This window comes from Neolamprologus multifasciatus, chromosome 11 (genome assembly GCF_963576455.1).
Source record: "Neolamprologus multifasciatus chromosome 11, fNeoMul1.2, whole genome shotgun sequence".
In the NCBI taxonomy this organism is placed as follows: Eukaryota; Metazoa; Chordata; class Actinopteri; order Cichliformes; family Cichlidae; genus Neolamprologus; species Neolamprologus multifasciatus.
In genome coordinates this window covers 27,922,835-27,940,572 of record NC_140449.1, presented here as the reverse complement: position 1 = coordinate 27,940,572, position 17,738 = coordinate 27,922,835, and the positions used below count along the sequence as shown (strand labels likewise).

At 38.4% G+C, this 17,738-nt stretch overlaps 1 protein-coding gene and 1 long non-coding RNA gene across 3 annotated transcripts in view; both read right to left on the bottom strand.

Moving 5' to 3' along the window:
- ndufaf6 (NADH:ubiquinone oxidoreductase complex assembly factor 6) overlaps nt 1-17,738 on the bottom strand; it is a 71,929-nt gene that overhangs the window by 30,171 nt on the left and 24,020 nt on the right. Inside the window, exon 9 of one of the 2 annotated variants that reach the window (XM_085176581.1) lies at nt 14,426-15,440. The exons of the other annotated variant lie outside the window; for it this stretch is intronic. Coding sequence (XP_085032707.1) covers nt 15,312-15,440 — 129 coding nt within the window. The 3' untranslated portion in view covers nt 14,426-15,311. Of the gene's footprint in view, nt 1-14,425; nt 15,441-17,738 lie in introns of those variants that run through there. 2 annotated transcript variants of the gene reach the window in all.
- On the bottom strand, nt 1,987-9,605 carry LOC146508707 (uncharacterized). The gene is made up of 2 exons (XR_014876725.1): nt 4,638-9,605; nt 1,987-2,726 (listed from the first exon to the last, which is right to left on the bottom strand). It is a non-coding gene; the product is annotated as an uncharacterized LOC146508707 (long non-coding RNA).

Below are 17,738 nucleotides of genomic sequence, written 5' to 3'. Positions count from 1 at the left end.
CTGGACTAGAGCAATGATGTCATCTGCTGCTTTGGTGTTTGATGTGCTGTGCACTCAGAGATGCTCTTCAGCATGTCTCAGTTATATTGAGTCTGGTCATTGTCATCAGACATCAGACATCAACAATTCATTTCAGCCCAAAGAACTGCCATTCATCAGATATCTTCTCTTTTGTGGACCATTATCTGCAAATCCCAGAGAAGACACACAGTTTCTGAAATACTTAGACCAGCACATCTGGCACTAACATTCATGTCACGTCCAAATCATATTTCTTCCTCATTCTGATGCTCGATGCCTGAGTTGTGTAATGTTGATAAGACATTTGCCTTTAACTTATTTGACATCAGCCAAAGTGGCTGTTGAGTGTATCTTATTAATGTGACTACAAAGTGCAGTGTAACGTTCAGATATTTGCATGCACTTTGTTCTTATTATATCTACATGTTTTCCATTTATTGCTTCTCACTTTCTGTCTCGACCTCCTCAGTATTCAGGTGATCCTTTCTTAAATACATCATTCAAAGAAAAAAAGAACATACACGTCTGGAATTGTAAACATAAATCCATTTTACTTAGTTCAAATCAAACAGTTTAAAGGCTTTTTCTTGTCTATGTTGTTGTATTTGTTTTTTCATTTTTATTCTGTTCAAGGATAAAAGAATTGATTGTCTTCTTCTTTTGATCTGACAAGTCTTTACTTTACCTGATGTCCTCACTATTGCTTCTCAAAGCCACTGAATAGTTGCTGAACTGAAAATAACTGTACTATTTTTTTTCTTTAATAGATTTTATACAGATGATATTCCTAACTTGGTTATTCTTACTTTTTTTTTTTTTTTGCTTTTTGTTTCATAACTTTTGCACTGTCCACTTCCTGCTGTGACAAAACAAATTTCCCACTTGTGGGACTAATAAAGGTTGTCTTATCTTATCTTATTTTCACAGCATGGGCTGGAATGGAAAAAAAAATAACTCAGTCTTCGAACAACATTTTTGTGTTTTATGATAACCATAAGTAATACCATAGGGAAAGATAAAAAGAAATTACTTTGTATGACACACAATAAGATATAAAACAATCAGCTGCCATGTAGAATTGTTATGCTATTTTCATTCCCAGTCCAAACCATAACCAAAAGAAAAAACATCTTCTTCATAAGTTTTAACACATAGGCTTTTTTCTTTAGTGGTGCACACACCTGCAACTGTTTAAATACTACTGATCTGAAACACTATTTCGTGAATCTTTATCTAGTCTATTTGCAAAGTGACTGCCCCATGTTCCATGCATGTAAAGATAACACCATAGCATTGTGCTATGTCACCACATCACTCCAAATCAGTAAAAACTATATCGTTGTTCAGGAGTTTTTATTTCTGGAAAATCTGCCATTTTCTGCTTGACTAACTTTTATCTTTGGCATCTGTATACTTCAGAGTTTGATATGTTTCATCTTATTTTTATTTCCTGCAGAGCTGATATATGTAACGCAAAGTTATTTAAGGACTAGTTTTATTGCAATGGATGAGTTTACTGACTGACGCGCAGAAGAAGTAGTTCTTTATGGAGCCTAGATGGTGTGAATGATGAGACCAAAAACTGCAATATCTTGTACCAAAAATATATTGAATAGATGGGGGAAAGGGGAAGTGGAACAAAATAATTAATGCAACACACAACATAAACAAATGCCCACAATTCTGGCATTCTGACATTGTGACGCCGACAGCCGATTTATCAAATAAAGGCCCGTTTACAATACAACGGTGCAATTGCACACCGGATTTAGAACTGTCTGCAAATTGGGGACTGTTTCAAACACGGACAGATGATATGTTGGAGCAAACAAATCCAGTGGTGTACTGGTTTATGATGGTTAAAACGTACCAACTGTGAGTCATAATGGCACTCAGTCATATGAAACATATGATCATTTATCTCCACGCTCTCTCAGTGGATTTTTATCCAAACTGGGTCTTCAGATTCACATTTTCCTGTCTTTATATGTTCCTCTTTGTCATATCAGAATAATATGAAAATGAAGCAGTTACAACTTCTTTATCGAAATAAATCCTTACCCACACATTTCAAATAACTTTGCGTTACATATATGTAACCTAATAGCTCCTGCAGGTTCTGCACAATTTTGAGAGAGGATGATTTCTTTATGCATAACCCAGCTGATTAGTGTCAAATAGAGCACAGCTGTTCCCTAGAGATAATGATAGGATGTTTAGTGCTATCAGTCCTTGCTGCCTTATTCCAACTCTGATCAGATGCAGATCCAACTTATTTTTTTTCTCCTTTTTTCCCAAGCCTGTCAGATGTCAGTGCACTCATTTCGCTTACAAACCTTTTCTGCTGACTGAAGCAAATAATGGCTGTTCCTGCTCCCTTAAGATGCTCCTGCAGAGCAACTGTCACCTAAAGCAGTCAGCGCAGAGAAAAAGTAATAGAAGTTTCCAGTAATTACCTTCTTTTAAGTCCAGCAGATTCCCAGTCAACTTCAAAATCCATTCAACTGTGCTTTTTAGCTCCTTCTAGGCAGTAAATCTTATCATGAACTGATGAATGACATTTGAGATGCTGTTAATTACAAGTATCTTTCGAGTGCTAGCAGCCAATTAACAGATTTTTTCCAGATACTCCGTCCCAAAATGGTTAAGTTCAAGTACCAAACAGATGTTATACCCTCAATCTTTTTGAAGCATCATTTGCTCTCCTGAACACCTTTGGGATGAATTAAAGCGGACACTGTGAGCCAGGCCTCCTCATCCAATGTCAGTGCCTCATTTCAAAAAGGCACTCCTGGAAGAATAGTCAAAAATTCCCATAAAGGTGCCAGTTTAGCTCAGTAGGCGAGCAGGCCACCATGTGCCCCATAGCCAGAAAGCAGCAGCTTGGGTTCGAGTCCAACCCACGGCCCAATGCTGCGTGTCCTCCCCTCTTTCACGCTGCCTGTCTAAACCTTCTCTATCCAATAAAGGCTAAAAATGCCCCCCCCCCCCCCCCCCAAAAAAAAAAATAAATAAATAAAAAATTATTAAATAAAAATAAAACATGCTCCTAAACCTTGTTGAAAGCCTTCCCAACATCATATTATGCCCTATAGATTAAAAGTGAGTTGTCCCTCAAGTTCATATGTTAGTGAAAGCGTATCAGCGAATGCTGAAGAATCAAGCGTTACATTCACTGGGACTAAGGAGTGAGATCACTTCCTAAAAACCAACACCACACCATAATCTCCCCTCCACCAAACTTTACTCTTGGCACAATACAGTCAAACAGAACAGTTCTCCTGGCAGCTGCCAAACCCAGACTCACCCATTGCATTGCCAGATGGAAAAGAGGCGTCACTCCAGAGAACTTGTCTCCAGTCCTCAAGTCCACAACACTTTGCATTGTGCTTGGGGATTTAAAGCTTGGATGCAGATGCTCGGCCATGGAAACCCAACCCAGGTATCCAGGTGGATGAGTTGTAAATCCAATTTTAAAAATTACCCCACTCAGAGCTGTTAAAGAAAGAAAAGTGTACTTTATTGATCCCCGTGGGGAAATTCCTCTCTGCATTTAACCCATTCACTCAGTGGGTAGCCATTGGGCACCCGGGGAGCAGTGTGTGGGGACAGTACCTTGCTCAGGGGTACCTCAGGGTAGCTGTTCAGGGGAATTGAACCCCTGACCTTCCGATCGTGGGGCCACCACTCTACCTACTGAGCTATCCCTGCCCCTTACAAGAGCAAAGACTACCCATAGACCCAAATTCTTTTTTGTGTGTATGCCACACTGTAAATATCTCTTTTAATGCTGTAAAGTAGGATGCTTTAAAGTTGGAGTTTGTGATGATTGACTCCCTTTTGGAAGCAGGCTCAGTTTTTCGTTAAAAGAGCTCCAGCTTTTGCCACTTTTGTCATGTTGCCCTTTGCATTTAACTTGAAGTTGAAAATTTCCCATCTCTCTCTGACTGGAAAAAATGCTGAGCTATCTGTACTGGAAAAGACACTCAGAACCTCATCACACTGCTGCTGATTGTAATAAGCTGCTTTTCATAGATAATGTCTTGTAAATCTCCAAAGACGTATTCTAACTAGCTAAGTAAACTAAGGTTAAGCATCAAAGACTCAAACAAAATAATGTGATCTAATTGAAGTTTGGTTATTTAAATGTCTGTCCCCACAGTTAAGACTAAACTAGCAGCTTTTATTTATTATTATACGTAATTAGTGGAGCAGATAATATATGTTATTATCTGCTTCACTCACCAATTTCTTGCTTTTTATCCCCTCCTCTTCCTCTTTTTTCTTCTTTCTTTTTTCACTAACTTCTCCTCATTTCCATTGAGTGGCTTTCATTGGTATTAGGGCTTATTTGAACAGAATTATGCACACCACTTCCAACAAGTGTGAATGAACTCACACGAGGACCCCTTTAGGAGATCAGATCTCTTCTACAGTCATTGCAAAGCTAACACATTGCCACTGTTTAACAAGTGTTAAAAGTTTGTCATTCTTTGTTAGGCTGCTGGGTCTGTTCAGGTCCTAGTACTGTAAACATCATCATCAGACACTGAGCACGATTGTCCATCCAGAGAAGAACTGACTCCTCAGCTGTTGTGTGTCCAGTTGTCCACGACCACAACAGGTTGTCAAGACTTGTGTGTTTCTGAATTACAGCTCACATGTTTGCTGGCATATCAAAAGCTTCTTGATACATTTAAGTTCTTCCACTGCACTGCAGCACTTCTGAAGACAGTGAATAAAGTTGGCATGCCTTTGACATGTTCAACCTTTACTAAGAGCCATTCATGCATGTTTCTATATCTGCAGCTTTGATCTTTATTTCATTATCAAACTGCCCATACAGCAATTCCTCCTCTGTCATGAGCCACGTGTTACCAGTCTACATACAGGTTTTTGTGGCTGCCCTCATGCGTATAGCAATAGTAAGATGAGACACTCTACCTTCTCCTTGGTTTTGTCTCCCACACAGTGAAACGCTCAGATGGACGCTCTGTATGATGGAGCATCTCTAGAAGTTGGAATTTGCATGTTGCAGTTTCATTATCTGATTTTTGTCTATGCAACAGACTATAGAAATCATAATCAAACAAATAATTCAACATTGGCTGCAGCACCCAGGATTAAAATATTCTTCTTCTTGTTGGTGCTCCATCTTTCGAACCTAGTTTGTATGAATTAATGTATTAACTTGTCTTTGTTGTTAGTTAATTCCCAGTGTCCAACAACCAATTACAGCTGACATTCACTTTTATTATTAGCAGAAAGCTCGGTGCTGTCAGCCGCACTGCATGCAGAGACATTAAGATTGATTAATCTGTCGTATTTTCTGAAAGACCAAATTGTTGCTTTTTGACCTCTTCAGCAATTGAATGAAAGTCTTTAAGAACAGTTTTGTTTTATGAAACTGACTGTAAGAAATTGGTTTTCTTGGGGCTGCAGTCACACTACAAAGACCGCATGGATAAATGTGAACAGAAGTCTCCCTTCTGTGTCTGTGGATTGGAAAATTAGTCCCACAAACATTGCCTCAAGCTGGAAAAAAAAACGTCACAGGTTGAGTTAAGCTTCAGCTGAACACACTGATCTGTTGTGATACGCTGTCCTGGTGGTAATGCACATGTTTGTTATTTCAGGGAATTTCAGAGTTTGGTGTAAAAGTCTGATGTTTGGTTCTTTTAATCTATTTAAATTGTGTTGTTAAAATCCACCATGGTGGTGTACAAAAATTGAAAACATTATGGAGGGAACTGTAAATTATTTAAATAGTCCCTACATCTGTCTTCACTTAAAGCTGATAAGCCAAACCATGAAGCTATGAGGAAGAGTTGTTGACACTAGCTTAAAAAGAGAGGTGACAATCAGTGAGCAGCAGCATCAGAACCAGAATACTTTATTAATCCCTGAGAAAATTATGTAATTGCCTAAACTAAATGAAATAATACAATATATCACCAAGTTCCAAAATATAGTAAAATATCTTTAATATGTACAAATAGTTATAAATACCCCAGTGTATAACACAAATTAAATATATATGGTTGAAAAGTAGCCATCATGCAGTGAAAAAGCACAGAGTGTTCGTGGAAAATGATAGAGAAGGTCAGAAAGAGCAGCACTGAGTCTTTATGGATTTAGAGAAAGCATATAATAGGGTGCTAAGAGGGGAACTATAAGAAGCCAAGAATGAGAAGTATGTGAGGGTGGTGCAGGTCAGGTATGAGGGCAGTGAGACGGTGGTAAGGTGTGTGGTTGGAGTGACACAGGGGATTACATCAGGATTGACTCTGAGCTCAGTCCTGTTTGCAGTGGTGATGGACAGGTTGATAGATGAGGTCAGGCAGTAGTCTCTGTAGACTATGAAGTTTGCGGATGACACTGTGAGTAGGGAGCAGTTGGAAGAAAGCCTGGAGAGGTGGTAGTGAAGGTGGATGATTTTAAATACCAAGGGCCAGTGAGCACTAGACACCGTGCACAAAAGAAGTGAAGGAGCGAGAGTGTAGAGAAGGTGGAGCACGTGGAAATGAGAGCCAAGGGTGATTTGTGACAGTAGCATAGCAGCAAGAGTCAATGTGAAGCTTTAAAACATGGTAGTGAGACCTTCCTGGAGGCCGAGCTGGAGATTTTCATTGGGAGTGATCAGAATGGACAAGATTAGAAATGAGGTTACATTTGAGATGGTTTGGACACGAGGAGAGGACGGATAGTCGATATATTGGGGATGTAGAATATGTAGGAATGTTTAGCTGATTTAGAGTTGAGAAATGTGTTAACATAGAATCTAGAATTATTGTAGAGACACTGACACTGCCTTGGATATAAATAAAGGCCTGACTGTGTCATGAACTTAGGAGTAGATTGTAGGAAACCCTCCCCCAGTTGAACTGTGAAAGTAAGACAAAGAGGAGTTAATGCTGAGTGGAAATTCCCCAGAGGATACCTGGGTGGGGGTCTCAACTGGATAACTGTGGTCTGGAAGGGAGATGGTTTTTTATGACCTCTAGGGAGTCACCTACACCCACAGTGTTTTAACTGTCACGTACACACATCCACACGCACACTCACTCACACATACATACAGGTACGCACATACATTCACTCACGTGCGCTCACATAGGCATACGGGTACGCACACACATAGGCATTCACGTGCTCGTGCATAGACACAGACACAGAGTTTGCAGCACACTGTGGGGGGGGGGGGGGGGTTTATGATAGGGTCGCCCCTACAAAACTGTGTTTCACAGACAAAGGAGTGAAGATTTTGCAGAGGGACACACCGGCCTCGTCTTCCCTTCTAGAAGTGCATGCTTAAATGAAGATGAATAAAGATGATTAAAGGTTTTGTGAAATAACTACTGAGTTCTGGTGCCGTCTCTGGATGCCTCGACGAATAAAAGAACCGGGGTAAAACTGATTTTGCAACAAATATGGTGGTTCCAGGCAAGATGAAAAAGAGGAAGACCACAGAGAGGGTTCATGTATGTAAGGAAGGAATAACTGCAGAGGCTTGGTGTGTCAGAGTAGGATTCTAGGAAAAGGGTGAAATTTAGGCAGCGAATCTCTTTGGGATGAATATAAATATTTATTTATGACAGTTCTTGTCTCTAAATATTGATTTTTCTTTTTTTCATAACAGAACTAATATTTTTCTGCTTTTTGCATCACTAAAATTAGCACTGCAGTTAAACACAACATTTGTTGTCTTGTTGCAGCAGTATGTAGGAGGGCTCTCTCTTTTAAAATCCCAACTTCTAGGAACAAATGTGGCCTTGGTGTGTGTCAGGGTTCTCGTGGTCTGATTCTCGTTGAGGTCTTCAGTCCCATAATGGAAAACACATGACTCTAAAAAGGTTCACAATTATATTGAATGGAATTGTGAACAATGAGGCAGATATGAATTAATTAACGCTTTCTGTTCTCTTAGTGAAAAGTAGGTGCATCTGCTGATGAAAGCAGCGAGCTTCCCTCGGTCATAGTTAGTAATTACAGGTCTTGGTGCTGACAGTGACAGCTTAAGGCGGAAGAGATGAGCCTTAATTATGGACTAACGAGACACGTGCCACGTCAAGGTGAGGGTAGGGTGAACAACCCTGCTCATCAAATCGTAAAAAACATTATCCAACATGAGACCATTTCGATTTGTCGCTCCTGTAGGATTTACTTGGCACACTTACAGTAAAGGTCGTGCATTTATCTGTTTTGGCTTTTAGTAAAAATCTCTTCAACCTCCTCTCTTATATACTTGCAGAGTAACACATTACATTTCTTTGCTTTTTTTTCCTTTTGAGGAGCTGAATTTTATGCAAATGTGAAATTATAGAAAGCCTAAAAAACTATAGAAAATTGTCTTCAACCTCTTAGAGCTCTAATTATGTTGTATGTTGATGAATGTGAGAGAATGGTCAAGTTAGACTTCAGGTTTTCATTAACATCTGAACCCAGGAGAGTTTTTCTTTTAATCTTGTTTTAATAATCCATGAATGTCCATGAGGTAATATTTAATTTTATGATTTTATAAATTCCTTTCAGGCACATACACAGTGGGTAGATACCGTGAAGTGCATTGAGCTCAAAAAGGCATAATTCTCATAATTATCAGATTTTGCATGAAATAAATTTTAATGGCATCTGAATCGCCTCTTTATGCTCATGAACGGCCTGTCCCTGCTGTCCTACAGCTGACAGTAATCGCACGTTCATAAACATGCTACACACAAGTCCCATCGTCTCTATGCCCATCTGCTCAGCCATCAAAAGCTAATTTACATAAACAAATCTCCAGATTGTGGTTCGGGTTGTGCTAAACGATGTTTACTGGTCAAAACTTATTTTGTGTGTTCTTTAAGTTAAATTAAATTATATTTATGTAGTCCCCAGTTCACAACAAAGTCAATTTATTCACTAAGATAAAGACACTACAATATTAGAAAGTGAACTCTTGGAACTTGGTAATGGTTTACACAGACTCTGACCAGTGCACAGCCTTGCATTTTCACCTTTCCACCTGACCCTCTGATTCCAACATGTGTTCTCCAAAGCATACCTTCACCTCTCCAGGCTCTCTTGCACCCACTCCCTACTTACACAGCAGGACAAAGTGTCGTCAGTGACCATAGACTCATAGTCCAAAGAGACTATTACATTGTTAAATACAGAACTGTAAACCAAAATCATCATCTTCCTGTAACCTTCTTGTGTTATGTAAATTATTCTAAAACTGAACTGCATGCGCTTTGCTGTAAATAATTAAATAAGAACTCATTAATGAAAAATATTTGAAGTAGTCTCTAGATGTATGTCTCCGTTCTTACTTATATTTTTTCACAATTTATAGCCACATTTTTGTTATTTTTGTCTGATTTTTAACTGGTCTAATCCGGTGCTTTTGTACATTATAATGACTTTATGTCTTACAACTTGCAAGTTTAATGAATAAATAAATAAACAAACATAACTTTGCCGATGCTAACATATCTGTAGTCTCTGTGTCAGGTTTGACATAAAAAGGCCAAGCGTCTGAAACCACACACGTCATAGGTGGACCAAATTAACATGCTAATAGCATTCCAAGCATTCAAGATAACTTTGGGTCGCTCGATGCCCAGAGGTGAATTTCCCACGTGATTTCTTTTTATCATAAATGCACATCTCATGAAATATACAAAATGACACGCAGAGCCACAAAAACAGCATCAGGATTGTGCAAGAAGATTTCAGTATTTACATCTTTGCATTTGAGCTACGAGCTGTCACATAATGTACCGTCCAGTGTTTTCTCCTTTTTTAAACAGGCAATGTTTCCTCACCACATAAACTGATTTTATAATCAACCTGTTTCAAACATTTCAACACGTGCTCAGAGCAACTGCTCTGGAGTCAGAGAGGCTTAAAGGCTTGCTGATATCTGTGGACGCGAAGGAAGCAACCAAATCGATCCAGATGGTCTGGGAATTTGTGAAGTTCCTTCAAAAAACACAACGCTGCTTCTTCTGCAATAGTTAATGAAATATTGCAATATGCAGTCCTTGATGTAAAAAGAGCCATATAGCCCACATGTTCCTAGAATGGCCATCATAGTCCTTTTTTTTCAGGTTCAAATTGGATTTTTCCAGCCAAGATTTAGCTGAAGCAGTTTTAGCAAGTACAGTAAATTTAAATAAAATATGAGATACAAGAGGCTGCAAACAAATTGCTAGTTTCTTATAATTTTTTTCAGACTCGATTAGCTAAAGGGATGTTCTGCTGTAAAAACCTTTTTATGTTTTTAACCAGATCGGACAAGCAGAACATGCTCCTTTAAGAGCAAAAGTCCTTCAGTAATAATGAAATGGGCTTTCACTCCACATACACAATTTATGCATCAAAACGTTTCTTTAACTCCCTGTGACCGAAGCTTTTGTGGCTTTCCTGAACCAACTGTATATAGAAAAATACCTTGAAAAAATGTAAATTTTTCTCTTTTTTTGCTTCTCCTAAAGGCAGTTTTGACAATCTGGAGATCTGGAATTACTTTGGACTTGAAATGTGAAAAAAAGAAGCAAATAGTATTTTTATATAGGAGCTTCTAGGGTATGGAAAGCTGTACATTCATCTTTCATTTGGACAAGGAAAAACTGTGACTATAAATCTTTGAGCTTTTTTTTGCATCGTCATAAATATCTTATTTAAATAATCTTTATACTTTTTAGAAAGTTAAAATTGCCTCTTTTTTGGTTAAAACAAATAAGTATCAGAATCAGCATCAGAATAATCATTTTATTTCCTCATTCATCCTAAGAGTTGAGAGAACTACTTAGTGAAAACAAAAATTAAATATTCTAATTCCCTTGGATTAAAATTTGGATTTGGGATGGGATCACCACCAATGACAAATTCATAACTGAGCGACTTAGCTACATCTTAACTTTTCCAGGTAAACAACAACATTCCTAGGACATCATTGGTTACTTAGAAATTCACTAATCACAGAGCAACTTTGTTCTAGCTGGGGTTGGTGTATGAACCACGTGCAGGATCTTAGAAACAGCAAAGATCTGATTTTTTAGGGTGTTTTAGTAAGTGAATGACCTCCATCCATCCAACCATTCGCTTCCGCTTATCCTTTCCAGGGTCGCAGGGTTGCATCTGAACTTATTGATGTATTTTTGCTCGAGAGAAATGACGAATATTTTTCCAGTAAAACTAAAAAAAAAGGAAGTTTAGTAAATGGTTTTGCCATCGAAATGTAGGTAATGCACCTCCGCGTATCTCAGAATTGCAGCATTTATCGAACGACAAGAATAACAGGCAGGTCAGCTTCATAGGAAATAGCTGAAACTCATTATATTTAAAGGCTCCAGCGGTATTCTATCCCACAGACACAAGAGGCATGATGTGGGGGTTGTTTCAGTCTAGAGAAACTTGATTGGTTGCAATTTCCTAGATGTTTTCCAGCCTCAGTGTGAAACTGAGCTGACGTGCTGCAGCTCTTTCTTTTCTCTTCGGGGCTGTTTGGTTTGATAACAGCTGCAGAACATTAGATTTATTTTAGGTGAGACACCTGCTGATACAGTGACTGTAACACACACAGACAGAGGAACCTGTCTGAGTACGCCGATGTATTGTGCCGTAGAAAACTTCAGACTGCTCTCCACAGGACTGTTCAGAGATAAAATGTTTCGGGTTTGAACTGCCTGCTTCCTACGTATGCATCTTCAGTCTCATTACCTTTTGAGTTTCTGTACTTATATGTGGCTCCATTCTTTGAGAGGCTCCATGGGCCTCCTGAAGCCAGGAACAAAACTATATGAAAGAGTCATATTTTCCTCTCCTGCCTCAGCAATTCTGCATTTAAAGGTAGGAAAGCAGCCTAAAAACCCTTTTATCAAACAAATGGGAAGTCTTCGAAATTACTGGCAATGACAAAAATAACAGGATTACAATTCAGACTGTGTCCCAAGAAAAATGCATAAAAGTTTTGCAGAATTTGCTACAGTTGCAAAAGTTTTCCCCAGCTTTTCTTGTATTCTTTATAAGGTTGGATTTTTGTAGTTTGTAGTGTACTCAAGACAGTGAGACAACGTGGGAAGCTGTGAACAGACCAGCCGTACAAAGTATCAACAGTATCCAAATGATGGATAGAGACACCCAAGTTAGTGACATATAGCATAATGTGAGAAGACTCACAGTCTACTTACTTTTTGCCGGTAAAAGCAACAGGACTTGTTGGCAGTAAACTTTCATCTAACTTAAAAATGATCAAATAAAAAAAATGACAAAAGGTGAAAGGTCGACGAGTGCTGTGTGAAGTCGGCTTAATGGGGTTTTTCTGCTACAATCTCATCTACTGTGGTCCAATGTGTGTTCGGCTGACAGCTGCTTGGGATTTTATAAGTGGCCTATGACCAGAATACTCACTCTGCCCATATGAAACTCTGATGCTTTGACATTACAGCTGCCAAACAACAGCATTAAAACACGGATCTTTGAGCTAACAAAAGGATCTAATGTACTAAAGGCTGGTATAAGAGTTTAGTGTGTGTCAAAGGTCCCTTTGCAGCAAGCTGAACTGACACAGTTGGAGAAGAGTGAATGCATTTGTAGACAAGGTACTGACAATAAGAAACATACAGTTGAAGTCATAAGTTTTCATATGCTCACATGCTTCATGGACATGAATGTTATGGTAATTTCGGGATTTTAATGATTTTTGAAGTGTTCTTTTTCCATACTGGAATCATTATAAAACTTGTCTAATCATAAAAACAACAAATTTGAATTACTTCTGATTTTCTCTAATCCACATAGGGTCAAAATTATAGTTTTGATATGTGTTTGCCATCACTGTCTTGGTGGGTGTCCCAACCATATAACTGTTGATTTCATTTGAAGTTGAAGAATTTGGAAGTAGTCTTCCTTCTTCATTATTCCATCCAAGGCAGCAAACAGCACCAGCGCATGATGTTACCACCATCACTTTAACCTTTGCTATTACTGGGGTTTTTTCTGAACATCCTAACCAATTTCTGATCTGAGGGTGACAGTTTGGGTTTTCTTCAGAAACCTTGGCAAAGTTGTGACTCGTCTGAATAACTTGCACTTGTTTGAACAGATAAACTCTAAATCTGCAGTTAAAAATGGCTCGAAGAGACCTTGCCAAGATATTCTGCTGTAAAAACCTTTTTATGTTTTTAACCAGATCTGACAAGCAGAACGTCAAAAGTCCTTCAGAAATAATGAAATGGGCTTTCACTCCACATACACAATTTATGCATCAAAACGTTTCTTTAACTCCCTGTGACCGAAGCTTTTGTGGCTTTCCTGAACCAACTGTATATAGAAAAATACCTTGAAAAAATGTAAATTTTTCTCTTTTTTTGCTTCTCCTAAAGGCAGTTTTGACAATCTGGAGATCTGGAATTACTTTGGACTTGAAATGTGAAAAAAAAAAGCAAATAGTATTTTTATATAGGAGCTTCTATGGTATGGAAAGCTGTACATTCATCTTTCATTTGGACAAGGAAGAACTGCGACTATAAATCTTTGAGCTTTTTTTGCATCGTCATAAATATCTTATTTAAATAATCTTTATACTTTTTAGAAAGTTAAAATTGCCTCTTTTTTGGTTAAAACAAATAAGTATCAGAATTGGCATCAGAATAATTATTTTATTTCCTCCTTCATCCAAAGACTTGGGAGAACTACTTAATGAAAACAAAAATTAAATATTCTGATTCCCTTGGATTAAAATTTGGATTTGGGTTGGGATCACCACCAATGAGAAATTCATAACTGAGCGACTTAGCTACATCTTAACTTTTCCAGGTAAACAACAACATTCCCAGGACATCATTGGTTACTTAGAAATTCACTGGTGCTGTTTGCTGCCTTGGATGGTGAATCTAGTGAGAGCTGTCAAACAGATCCTTTTATGCTGCCAAAGGTTGTGCACCCAAATCTTGTTTTTAGTATGCTGTACAATCATTTTGCCCTGGGAAAAGAAAAGTTAAAATAATTAAAATACCCAAATTACCATGACATTCATGTGATTATGAGTCCACAGCTGTATTGTCAAAGAATAAACTAGGACTGTTCTGGAGGGCCACATCAACAAGCTTAACTCAATTTTGCTCATATTATTTTTCTCTCTTCATAAGCCTATTGGTGTGGCCCTCCATAACAGTCCCAGTTTCCTATGTAAGCTCTTGAGAACATTAATTGTCCAACTCTGGTCTGGCAGACTTTTACTGAGAAACATCCACGTGTTAATGTAGTCAAGCAGGCATTACTTATAGCTTCAATTCATCAGTTACCCCAAGCTTTATACTGCAAGTTGAAGACCCCAGCTCCTATGAGAAAGCACTCGGCATTTGTAAGAGCAGAAGAGACAAGAGAATCATAGGAAAACAAGGACAAAAAAAAATATTGCACAGTTTCTTTTTATTTATTTTTTGAATGTAACTGTCCCGAGGTCTGTCCCTCAGGCTCCTGTCAATTCCACATACAGTAGAAATCATATCGGTAGCACAGCTCACAACAGAATTAACACGTCTGCTACATGTATTGTGTTCCTGGGGAGGCATGATGTTGGTCACTAATGTTTGAGAGTACCTGCAGACAGTTATTTTCAAAGTGTTTTTCTTAAATATTCACCTAGAGGTTTGTTTCTAACCCACCTGACTGCTCCAGTTTTATCACCCACTATTTTCTCAGATCTCAGAAGCTAAAGCTTGAAGTCATACCTCAGCGTTTCATGTTTCAGTGAACATGTCCACAACAACAGCACAGTAGCAACGTCGTATTCATCAAATAGACACCTTGAAATAACAGTAAAAAGCTACATAGATGTAAAAAAGTTTTTACGTGTGACTAAAAATATAAATAGATTTTAGTGTAGGAAGAGAGTTAATACAAACAACGTACAAGTCCAGATCGGCAGAGGTGACTTCTAACATCCCACAGGTCTCAACTTGTAAGTTTGTGTTTATTACAGAAACGATGAGTGAAAAAACAACAACAATATGACCCAATTTGCAATTAGATTTTTCTGTAAGCCACGAGAAGACATCTGATCAAAGTTTTCATACATTGTGAATAAAACATCACACAAGCATTTTCTGATCAGCATGGCAGGACACCTCCAGTGAACTTGTGGATTAAACAAATATTTCAAAGATATAAGCTGTTGTGGGAGCCACAGACTTGGTCTATGGTTTGTGGTTTTTTGGTGGTAGTGGTGAGATAAATCCCCCGCACTTCATTTCCTGCAGCAGTCCTTAAAAAGGCAGGAAGGAAGAAGAGAAATGAAGTCAGTAAGTCTTCTTCCAGGAGCGGATGTACAGCTGGATTGGGAGAAGGGGATTTCTGTTCTGTAGACTCTTGTGGAAAACATCAAAATCCACCCTCCTCACTCTGTGAAGATAGTCCTCCAACACCACCTGAAGCACACATCACAGGAGAGTTTGGTTTCAGCTTCAACAGGTTTGACCTAACAAGCTCCAGTGTAAACACCGACTCATCCTCCTACAGGTATTGTTCATATGGATATGACTCAGACCTTCATAACATGGTTTAGTTGTTGGTTAGTGTCCTTGAACAAGTTTTTAACTAGAAATAAGTAAACACATACACCACTGGCCATGTCTTTTTTTTTGCCCCTCCATATCCTGTGAATCACTGAGCAAAATGGAGGTGAGTCAGAAACCTGAAAGTAGCCAAAAATTGACTATGGCCACAGACGTACACTACTGAGTCTTAAAAATGCTATTTTTATGGTTTTATATTTGGGTATAGAGGACAAAATTGCAGCTTGACTAAAGTAGAAAAACAAACAAAATGTCACCATATGATTTGAAAACCATCTGCATGACTACATCAGATAAGAGCATTTTAGCTCTCTTAGAAATCTGAGTGATCAAGGTCATAAAGAACTTTGCATTCATATTGCTATGGCATTTGTCCTCAGCTCTAAAAGGTACCCTCTCAACTGTAAGGTTTAAATAAACTACTCATGTGTTAATATAAAAGAACCTAAGCGGCGGTTTGTGCGTTTCATGTCCCTCAGGCTTCACTAGGACTACTCTGTTTTTACCCTGCTGTTTCACATGACTCATCCCGAGCCTGCGGTTCATTTAAATCAAATCGTCGGCATGGTGAGAAAACGTAAGTGTCTGTGCCGGCTTTCTTGTGCGGGCAAGAACACAGAGCTGGAAAAGTATCAAGCATATGGACAAATAATACAAGTCCACCGCAGCGTGAACATCATAATCTACACTCAGGAGAGCAGAGTGATTTTTGCTGCACACTGCCAAGTTGGAGAGCTTTTCAGCTCTGTGCTGTAGTAGATGCAGGTCAGTACATCAGCATCATTATCATCTGAAATCATTGTTTTAGAATCAGAAAACAGCTTCTGCATGTAGGTATAAAACAGTCAGCTTAAAACAGCGTATTCCTTTTAGGAACCACTTGTGAGATAAAAGCAGTGCTGCATTTTTAGCTACTGGGAAGTATTGACTAACCCTTTGGTGAATTACATCACTTCAGTGTTGTAGAGTAAAAATTTCCAGGTACTCACACTTTAGTAATGCTGCTAATAAAAATTTTAGAAACTTTTTTTTTTTTTTTTATTCAGCTTTAGTCATATAATGATGCAATTTCATCTCCAAACAGATGAGCTGCAGTTCGCTTACACAGCACTTAGTGCAAGTTCTTTACATTTTATCTGAATACATCTACTCTGAAAACACAAGATACATCCTGAGTTGGCAGATATTTGATGATGTATTGTTCAGATTTTACGCAGGTAGCAGCAACATAATGACATCAATAATTAAAAACAGGTCTTGATTCCATAAGTTGTTAGTTTTTTTTGTAGGCAACAGTCTAACATATTTGGAGGACAATAAAGCAGATTGCTTTGATTGATCATATTGTGCTTCATTCTCATGGTACCAAACACTTATTACTTTAAATTCAGTACGCTAGAGTACTAGTGCATCTCAACTAACTCGACTGTGAAAAAAAAATTTTTTTTAAATAATTTAGGTCAAAAAGGTAAACTTTTACATCTTCTATATCCACAACACAAAAAGTGAAACACCTCAAGCTTTAAAAAAAAAAAAAAAAAATTGGTTGAGGCTCCTTTATCATAAATTACTGCAGTGATGCGTCATGGAGGTGATCAACTTAAGTTATTATTGATCTGTTACTGAAGCCCAGCTTGACTTGATATCAGTTTCAGCCGTTTCTCATCTTCCTTAAATGTTCTATTGGGTTGATGTCAGGACAGTTGGCTGGAACACTGAAGCACAGTAATCGCATGCTTAGCAAACCCTTTGGTAGTATTTTTGACTTTTCTGCTGGAAAAGGACTTTGCATCCTCATAAAGCTTTTCAGCAGATGAAAGCATGAAGTGGTCTAGAATCTCCTGGTAGATGGCTACTTTGGACCATTGAGCACCAGTCCAGTTCTTCTTCTCCTTAGCCCAGGTATGACACGTCTGTCTTCTCTCATTCAGGAGTGGGCTGATAATAGTTGTGGCTTCTTTCCTGAAGCATGGTGGCCCTTGATGCACCGACACCAGCCTCAGTCCATTTCTTGTAAAGCTGGTATTGACTTTTCTTGACAATCCTCTCAAGGATGAAGTGATCCATGTTGCTTGTGCACCCTTCCCTGTTTCTGACAAAGTTTTACTTTCCAGTCGATTTCCCATTACCTTGCTTTCATACAGCACTTGA